This window comes from Tyto alba, unplaced genomic scaffold, assembly GCF_018691265.1.
Source record: "Tyto alba isolate M040663 unplaced genomic scaffold, T.alba_DEE_v4.0 Super-Scaffold_9, whole genome shotgun sequence".
NCBI classification, from domain to species: Eukaryota; Metazoa; Chordata; class Aves; order Strigiformes; family Tytonidae; genus Tyto; species Tyto alba.
Window position 1 is genome coordinate 38,154,888 of NW_024881330.1, and position 9,820 is coordinate 38,164,707.

Sequence of the window (9,820 nt, forward strand, 5' to 3'; positions counted from 1 at the left end):
GCCCGTGTCTGCCCTCAGAACCCTCTTAAGGTTGTAATTTTTTCTCATTTCAGGCAACAAAGCCACAGTCTGTGTGTTACCTTTAGTCTTAAAAAAACTTGCACTATTATGTTTTAATTTCACATATAGTTTTGTTGTATTCATCTGTTACCAATATAGTATATAAAGAAACAGTGTCAGCTTGGTTTAACAATAGAGAAGGTTTATTATACTTCCAGATAGATAATTTTTTTCCTTAAAGATCACAGAATTATCACAGAATCACAGAATAGTTTGGGTTGGGAGGGGCCTTTAGAGGCCATCTAGTCCAAACCCCCTGCAACGAGCAGGGACACTTTAAACTAGATCAGATTGTTCAGAGCCCTGTCTAAGCCAGCCTTGGATGTTTCCAGGGATGGGGCGTTTTTCACCTTTGGACAGCCTGTTACACTGTTCCACCACACTCATTGTAAAATATTTCTTCCTTATATCTAGTTTAATATTAAGATATTAAGGTTTCTATTCTTTTCGTAGCTGTTGTATAATTTACTTTAGTGAAAGAATAACAGATTGATGCAAAACTTGTATTCGCTCATTTTACCAGTATACCAAAAATTGGAGAAGGCTTTGTGTGGGAATTTGTGCATCTTTGTTTAACCGAATTGCTGAAAGTGTAGTATTGTATTTCTGCAGAATAAAACTGGCTTATACCTTTATTAGGGACCGTTTTGCAGTCTGATATTCTTATGTGACATCTGTTGTTCTTGTCCCTGTAGTGCAGTGTCTGAGTTTCACGCTGCTTCTTATTATGCAGTTAGTTGCTTATTTTGAAACACATTTTCTTTATGTAAGATTAAAATCTTGTATTTGGGATTTTTTTTTTTTTTTTTTTAATGTAAGAGGGATAACTAGATTTATTATCTGTAACTTGGTGGTAGACAGTAGTAATCATCTATTTGGAAAACTACAGGAAATTACCTGAGTAGCTTGTTTAACTGTATGTGTGCATATGGATAACATTTGCCTGCATAGGCTTATTTTAGGAATATCTTAGAATACTTGTAGCGAATCAGAGCAGATTTAAATTTCTGTTTGCAAATCAACAGGTTGTTTCAATAGTGCGGTTGATCTTAGGTCATTAGTTTTCCAAGAACTATGCTACCTATATTGTTGGGAGCACAAAACATGTATGAAAACCACTGTTGATTTTTTGCTTTTAGGCACATGCATTTTTTATATTTGCTGACTTCTATATCTTTAAATTCTCTCTCTCTTGTGTATGTATTCGAGCAAAAACTCTTACCGACAGTATAGTGGGTGCTGTAGGTGGGGTATGACATTTTCAATAGTGGGCTTAGTTAACTGTATTGAAACTTGCCAAAAAAAAAAAAAAAAGTCCTCTATTGTAAATCACTTAATATGGACAGGATTGTTGTTGTTGAAAGAATTTGCCAAAGTCAATGGGTGGGTAAATTTCTTTGTATCTTGATAAGGTGTCACTTTTGCACAAGCCAATTTATTACTACCTCAAGACATCAGCTTGCATGGCTTTATCTATTCTATTACTCTATCTAATAAATTATGGAAGGTTGAAGTTGAAATCTTTGAGTTCCCAGCACTTGTTTCTGTGAATTGACAAAAGCATTTGTTTAACTGTATTAAAGCAGAACGTAAGCATGTATTTAAAATTGAACATATGCTGAAATGCTTTGCTATTTTAGGTCTTGGTTGTTTGCTTATTACCCCTTTGGTTTTTTTCCTTTTTTTTTTCTTTGAATGCTCTCAGTGTACTGAATCATCACAAGAACTCGCATTTTCATCTTCAAATGGGTGCTGTTCAAAACAGGGTGCAGAAAAGGGAGCGGGGGTGTGGAAAGGACCCCAACAAGTTGAGAACTGCTAACATGCTTGCTTCAGTGTTCTTGTCTGTATGGTAGGATGGAAAATGTGTTTAATGTATGGCAATTAAGGAAGTCAAATGGAAAAAAAAAATCTAAAGGTACTTGTTACTTAGTGTTTGCTAAACAAAGCAGCAAAGCTGTCATTCATCATTTTAAGATTAACCGCAAGTTGATGCGGTAATTTGTTTCTGTGCATAGCTTTAAATCACTGGCATAATTAAAACAGGGCTGAATTTGGACAACAGATTTATATTACCTCATTAAAATTAGTTTTAGTTAATCATAAGAAATTAATGTATGTTTGGTCTAGTATCTACATTTTTGCTAACTAAAAAAAATGCTGTCATATCATTTATACCATAAATTTTAGTTTAATCAGAAATAACCTTTGGATTCTTCAAGAAAGTCTGACATTCTGCTTTGCAGTTGATGCTCAGTAGCTTTGGAGAAGAAAACATCTGGAAAGATTGCAGTTCTACAGAGAAATTGGTTTTATTATGTCACAAGGCAAGTGGAAAATGAAACATACCACAAGGCAGCTGAAGATCTTTTGTTTAAAAAAGCTCAATGCAAACAAAGCAACAGTGGTGTACGGAGCATCTACCGCTGTGTTTCATTTGTAGGTGTCAAACTGATGTAAACTGTATTCATGTTGTTTGAGAACACAGACTTGTTTGATAATACAATTAACAGATCAACAGATCAAAAATTGGAGTATGGGAAAGGAAATGGTTTCACCTAATTTCTCCTCTCCCCTTTTAAAATTTTTGCTATGTGTTGACTATATAATTATGTTTCTGTAGCACATGGAGTATTCCAGTTGCAAGGATATAATCAGCAGCTGTTTGAAGTACTAATGTAAAAACAAATATTTACAAATCTTAATCACTTCTTTCTTTAAGGACCACTACACCAGGAGAAACTAAACTTTTAGCTTCTGAAGTCTATGATATCCTTCAGTCTTCCAACATGTCAGACACAGACAATGTGAATGAGATGAATTACCGACGACGGAAAGCGCAGTTTTTCCTCGGCAGCACAAATAAACGTGCCAAGACAGTGGTTTTGCATATAGATGGCCTTGATGATTCGGTAAGGAAACTTTCAGCTTTTATGTAAATAAGGCATGCTGTACCGAGATGTATTTTGCCCACAGAAATAATGTATTCAGGCTACTTGTGTGGCATCATCAATTGTCAGCAATTTCTGAGAATCGTATTTTGAATCGCAAGATGTGTATAAAATCTTGCATAAATTAAGTGTACTCAGAATATCTAAAGAAAGGGTTTTATGGCAGTTTCCTTGATGGCTTTTTAATTACTCTAAAAAAACCTATTCTGTTTCCACCTCTCCTATTTTTCTTGCCTTTTTCAAGAAAGAGTGGAATACACAAGGTACCATCAGCAGTTTTGCTTCAGGATATCTCGTGGTTGTATCAGTGTGTTAAAAGAAGCTTCCTTTTAGTTATGAGAGATTGCAGACACTTTCTTCTTTTTTTTTTTGTTATTACTCTTAATTTAGAAATGCTGCATTTTCTTTGAGCTGGTTTTACTACATCTTTTCATTGTCTGTGAGATCTTTTCTACTGTAGTGACCAGAATGGCATTTGAGTTAATGAGGTCTCACTGAGTCTTTATGTAATGTCAGAATAACTTCTACGGATTTATCTACCATACCCCTGTAGATAACACCCCAGGGCCATGTTTGCCTTTTTACGGCTGCCAAACAGCATGTAGACTGCTTAAGCACGTTATCCACAAGTGCCCTCCGGACTCTGTATCTTCGGTTTTGTACCCATTTTAAATGATCAAACCTGATCCTTTGCTTTGTTGCTTTACATTTTGCCAAGTAAGCGTGTCCACAGGCCCAGTTTATCAACAACGTACCCGTCGCACTGTTTTCATAAGACCATAGTTAATTCCTTTAGAAATAACATGCTGCTCTAGCTCACTTTATACAAAGTAAATATTTTTTACAGTTTTGTCCTTCCAGCACTTGCTCTGTCTAGAAGGGCAGTGCTTTGTCAACACCATTAGCTTTTGTACTCTGAAGGTGGTTTTTTTTAATTCAGTCCAATCGGTTGTCTGCTGTTAAGTTTGGTTTGGTTTGAAGCTTGTAGTTAATTTGTTTGTTCGCAGGTATCTCCAAGCAAGAAATTTCATCCACTTTGTGAGTTTAGATATTCTGGCCATACTCTGATTCTATCTTAAAAGTGTTTCTTTGTGTCCTTCGACAAATGGAACTTGGCAAGATTTGCGGAGTTTATCTCTTTAATGCTGAGGCAAAGGTATTCTGAAAAAGCCTAGGTTATTTAGATATTCAGCTTCAAAAAGCAAAACTGCAGGCTGTAGTTGCCTAGAGCACACCAGTGTGTTTTCTTAGCTCATTGTTGAAGAAAAGAAAAATCTGACTGTGCGCTGGCTGGCCGTGGCTAGTCCGCATAGCTTTGTATTTCATCAGATGATTAAAGAAAGGTTATTGATACTCCAGGTGCTCACCCAGCAGTTAAACATCCCTATAGTGCTGTTTTAAATGTCACGATAAGTTGGAACAGAGGATGGTGAAGGATATGAACAATGAAAAGCAGCTTAGTTTCATCCATTTAGTCCTGAGTTAACAAGCAAAGAATGTGAGGTGGCACATAGGAGTTTTAAAAGGCATAGTAAGTAAACACAGGGCTGTAAACACTGTGTTCTCACTTTACCTGTGTTTTGTCATTTAGATTTGAAACGAGAAGCCGTTGTTAGGAATGGCTGTAAATGCTGCAAATGCCTGTGGATTTTGAAACCTCGAAAAGTAGATATTATTTCTGGATGGAAGGGAAAGGTCGTTTGTTGGTTAGTGTGGAGTCAGATGCTTTTATTTTAAGATGTAATTGCCAAATTTGATGATAAGCGTAAAAAAAAAAATAAAGTTAACAACCAAAGCAGTACTTCAGGAGTCTGTGGCAATCCCGCCCAGTAAGTTTTCTAGTCTGTACATTTTATTAGTATTTGTTAGGGTATGGTAATCAGGGTTCCACGTGCCAGAAAATAACCTAGGTTTCACCTGTCCTAGCCTGTGCCCATGCTTCAGGAGCACCATGCAGAAAGATGTCCAGCTGTGTATTGCTGGGGTTTGTGCCTAACTGCCGTAGTTAGACATACTTTGCAAAAGATGTTTGTGCAGCAAGGCCGGTGGCTGCCAAGCTTCCAGCTTTTTAAGTAATAGTCTGTACGGACATGGACTTGGTAAGTTTTGTCTTTAAGAAGTGAGTCACCAGTTACCTAATCACTGAAAGCCTCATTTTGAATTAAACTGAGGTGCCTGTGATTTAACCTGGGATCTCAGAGTAAAAAGCCAAATTCTGTCACAGAACTGCTATACACCCATTTAAGCATAAATTTCTTGCTTAGGGTAATAAGCAACGAATGGGTAGCTTCTTGTGTCCAAAAGTAGCTTCAGCTTTCACTCATGCAAGGCAGCCTATCATCTTTGCATTAAATATTTGTTGTGTTTAGGAAAGGTAGCCTATCCAGCAAAGTTAATTTTTGTAAATCTCAAAAATGTTAATTATTTCAATACATTAAACTTACACAAATGAATTGTTTCCATATATATGGTAAAGTGCTAAAAAAAAAAAAAAAAAAAAAGCTTTGGTTGGTTCTTCCAGAGATTAAAATAATTTAATTTACTTGTTGTGCATGAAACTATCCCAAATACTGACCAGTGATTATTTGATAACTACTATAAGTATGCTTTGAAATAGCTTATTATTTAAAACCATGCATTAAACTTACAGTAGAAGTTACATACATCATTATTTTGAACGTGTGTAAGGCTGTCAGTTTATTTCTGGTACAGTGCCTCTTTCCTTTCTTCCCCTTCTGTCCTAGCAGTCTCTCCAAGTATATTTGAATTCTTTTTGTTGCAACCACCTTGTGCAAATATTAAAAGGAAAAAGAAATAATAGAACATTCTAAGATAATGTAGAACAGATGCAACTAATACAGGTCAATGTAATGTTACAGCACAGTAGGCGATGTCGCTTGCTTTAAACATAACATTCCGTGGGTTATCAACCAAATATTTTCCCTTTGAAATAAGAATTAAGCTTACGCTGTGCAGTGATGTCTGTAAGCTGCCACAGATGAAGCAGCTGAAAGATACAACAGCTGCTTTGATGTATTCAGTCAGTATGGAGGCAAGGTGTCTGATAAATAGCAACTTAAACACTAACTACTCATCAATGAGCACTTCAGTCAATCAGAACTTAACCCGAGGGGAGTGTTTAGCTGATCATAGAGAAAAACATCCTTTGCTTTTCAGCACTTTCTCTAATTATTTACAGTTGCTTCCATCTTTCTTTGACTTCTAAAGTGTAAGCATTTTTTGTTTGTTTGCTTGTGGCGAGAGAGTCTACTATTTGTGCACTAAAACGTAAGTCTTAGTTTTTCTTTTACAAAAATGCAGTTGAGTAACCACCTGCTCTCAGACATACAGGAATTCCTTAACAATTAATTGTGAGCATTTTCACATGGTATATTATGGAAGTACTTTATTTGTGGGGGTTTTGTTTGTTTTTCAGTCTCGAAGGAATCTTTGTGAAGAAGCCTTGTTGAAAATTAAAGGTGTTATTAGTTTTACTTTTCAAATGGCTGTTCAAAGGTGCGTGGTCCGAATTCGCTCAGACTTAAAAGCAGAGGTAAGTGCTCAGTAACGTTGCAGATCCTCACATCATTGCATTCTGTCACACTGAGCTCTTGTTTTTTTCTGTGTGTTTGTAGGCATTGGCAACGGCAATAGCATCAACCAAAGTTATGAAGGCACAGCAAGTTGTGAAAAGTGAAAGTGGTGAGGAGGTAGGATATGTATCTTTCTAAATACCAATTGTTTTAGCTCAGCTGTATCATCAATACCAGCACCTCTGTGCCCATAACATCTAATTCCAGGCAGAATTTTGTAGGTTGGGAGTGTTACACATACGGTACAAGGAGAATAAAGGGTATCATATATCAGGACATGTATCCATAGAACAGTTTTACAGAACTTATTGTTCAAAAGGACAAAGATACTGTAATTGTTTCTCTCCTTAATAATATGAAAAGGATCACAGTGAACTTTTTTTTTTTTCAGTTTGTTTTGTTTTGGCTGCAGTTGCTGAACTGTTTTTATTTCACAACTACAGTAAAAGGGCTGTGTCTTTATTTGCTATTTTTTCTTCTCTGTTAAGCCAAAGCTTTTCTTGTGTATCTTCTAAGCACCGTAGATTCCAGATAGATAGTAGGTTCCTTTTTATATTCTCTCTGTACAGGGGCTGGGGAGGAGTCTCACAACATGCATGTCTGTCATCTTCAACGTGTATAAATGCATCACTAGCATTCATTCTTTTAAGGTACAACATTTGTCGTAATTTTAATGTTGTGTTTTATCAGATGCTGGTTCCATTTCAAGATACTCCAGTGGAAGTAGAGCAGAATACAGACCTACCTGAATATTTACCAGAAGATGAAAGCCCTACTAAGGAACAGGACAAAGCCGTGTCTCGCGTTGGGTCACACCCAGAAGGTGCAGCAAGCTGGCTCAGCACAGCAGCAAACTTTCTATCGAGATCTTTCTACTGGTGACTTGTATTTGGTGTTAAAAGACTGTGTGAATGAACCAACAGGGGGCCAGTTTTCCATTGGTGTGGTGAACTGCCAAGTGCAATTTGCAATAAATCGTCACAGAAATTTTAGATTAAGCAAATGTATGCTGCATTTTACATTTTATTGGGAGTTTAGCCTGAGAGGGCAGCGGTCAAAGGACAGAGGCCTCCAATCAAATTGTTCTTGCATTTGTTTTTCATGTAGATTTTAACGCTTCACTTTTAAAAAATGGGTCCACTGTTATATACCAAATGTTTATGCATATAGAGCTTTAAGTTTGACTTCACGTGAAACACATGATAGGGAGAATCCATTCAACTCAAGTCTCAGGGCCTCTGTGAAAGAAAATTCTTAAGAGCTCTAGTTGTGCATTAAGTAAAATGCCTTTTTTTTTTTCTGCATCACTTTGGACTAACTTTTTGTTTATCACTTTTTGTTTAATTTTCTAGATTTTTGACTCCAGAGAAAAGTATAGCCTGCCTCTTTTTTTTTTTGCCTTTATTTTTGCCAACCATGTTCACAGCATGAGCGTGACATCCCCCTTTTGCTATTAAACCAGAATCACTACAGACTTGAAATTTATAACCCTTTTATGTATCTTGAATTTCTTTCCAGCCTGCCCTTAACCATTGGAGTGCTTGAGGTTAAGAAATAAGGGGTTGAATAAACAAAAGTATGTATACATACACTGTACAGTAAATAAACTAGAACATATTTGTAATGATGGGTGTGACTGACTGATATATATATATATATATATACACATATATATATAACTAATAAATACCACTGACTGCTGTTGAGGCTAGCTGGGAAGACTGCAGCAAAAACAGCTGTGGTCTGATGTAGTGATGACCCGTGGCAGCTCTGTCTGCAGAGAATAGAGGGATGTAGACTGTATTTGGTTAAGAAATGGTGTTCACTGTTAGCAAGTTTTTAATGTAACTGAAACTTTAAACTTGAAGAATAAAGCAGAACTGAATGCCTCTTTTGCCACAGTGCCACACTCATAAATTTCGACTTTAATCCTTTTTTTTTTTTTTTTTATACCTAACAAATCTGATCTGTAATTACTGTTTCCTCCTAATGTCTTTCATGAGACTGCCATGAAAGTACATCAGCTTAGATAGGCTTAAAAACGTATGCAAACAATTGGCTTTACCTTTTTACTTACAGACTGTATAGGTTCAAAGATGTCTTGGTAATTTCTGTGGCCAGAAACGATAATAAAAGCATAACTTCCATAGGTAGAGAAGAATAATATCTATCTGAACTGTTAGTAAACACTGTGTGCCTGAGAGGATTCGGTACACAGGGCTTGAAAACTGCAGTGCCACTGCTTTGTTGCACCAGAGAAATACAGCTGAGAATTTTTAAATAATGTTATAAACCTCGTGATACGATGCTTTTTTTTGTGGTAATGTATTTGCTATGATATTAATTATATTTACCACTTGGAGACTCAGAAAAAAAAAATTAATGCATCAAAGTTACTCCCCTGTGCCTATGCACAAGGAAGAAAAAAAAAATTAATTCACGAGGCTGCCATAATAGTACAGGAATGCTGAGGAAATGATAGTGTAAAATAATAATGGAGGTCAGAGTTCACCCACCCAAGTTAATTGTCATTCTAGGATAAAAAAGAAACAAAAGCTTGTTGGCAGACTAGATGTCTCATGTTTTTTAATATATCTAGTTTATTTTTGATTCAGGTTTACACGCACAGATTGAAAATACAGGCTTTTCAGGGCATGTATTGCTTTAAATATGTAATACTACTCCTATTGCTGTCTAGAATGTTACAGTACCAAATGTGTTTTGAAAAGTCCTCTGTTCTGTGGCCATGAATGCAGAGTTTTAGTTTCCTGCATTAACACCTGTTTGCATTTGCATTACTGCACATCTGTTTACTAAAAGACTACACCCTTTGGATATTAATGGTTCAATACCAGTAGGTATTACAGTTTGTCTGTGCAGTCGGTCCGTAGGTGTGCTTCTATGACAGTATTGCAGCTCTTGTAGAACAGTTTAAGGCATCTGTAAAAGTTTTTGAAATATATTGTAAAATAATAAAGGATAATATAACTAAACAAAATACGATTGGTGCTTTTTTAAATGTCTAAACAAAGGCTGGTGCCTTTTTAAATGCTCTGACATTCTTTCAAGCTATTTGTGGTACTAGAAGTACATCTTTTCCATCTTTCATTTATTAGAGAGGAATGCAGATGTCCAGTCGTAGTGAGACCTTTGCTGCGTATCACAGTGGGGCTTTTGTGTATGTTTAGAACATACTTGCATTTTAAATGAAGTTTT

The 9,820-nt window shown here is 36.2% G+C and overlaps 1 protein-coding gene across 2 annotated transcripts in view; it reads left to right on the forward strand.

Moving 5' to 3' along the window:
• Positions 1–9,597, forward strand: part of ARMC1 (armadillo repeat containing 1) — a 34,255-nt gene extending 24,658 nt beyond the window's left edge. For both annotated transcript variants that reach the window (XM_032996184.2, XM_032996183.2), the window contains exons 4-7: positions 2,783–2,972; positions 6,448–6,564; positions 6,647–6,721; positions 7,295–9,597. In XM_032996184.2, the coding sequence (XP_032852075.1) occupies positions 2,783–2,972; positions 6,448–6,564; positions 6,647–6,721; positions 7,295–7,486 (574 nt within the window). In that variant the 3' untranslated portion in view covers positions 7,487–9,597. The remainder of the gene's footprint in view (positions 1–2,782; positions 2,973–6,447; positions 6,565–6,646; positions 6,722–7,294) is intronic.
• Positions 9,598–9,820: the final 223 nt, after the last annotated feature.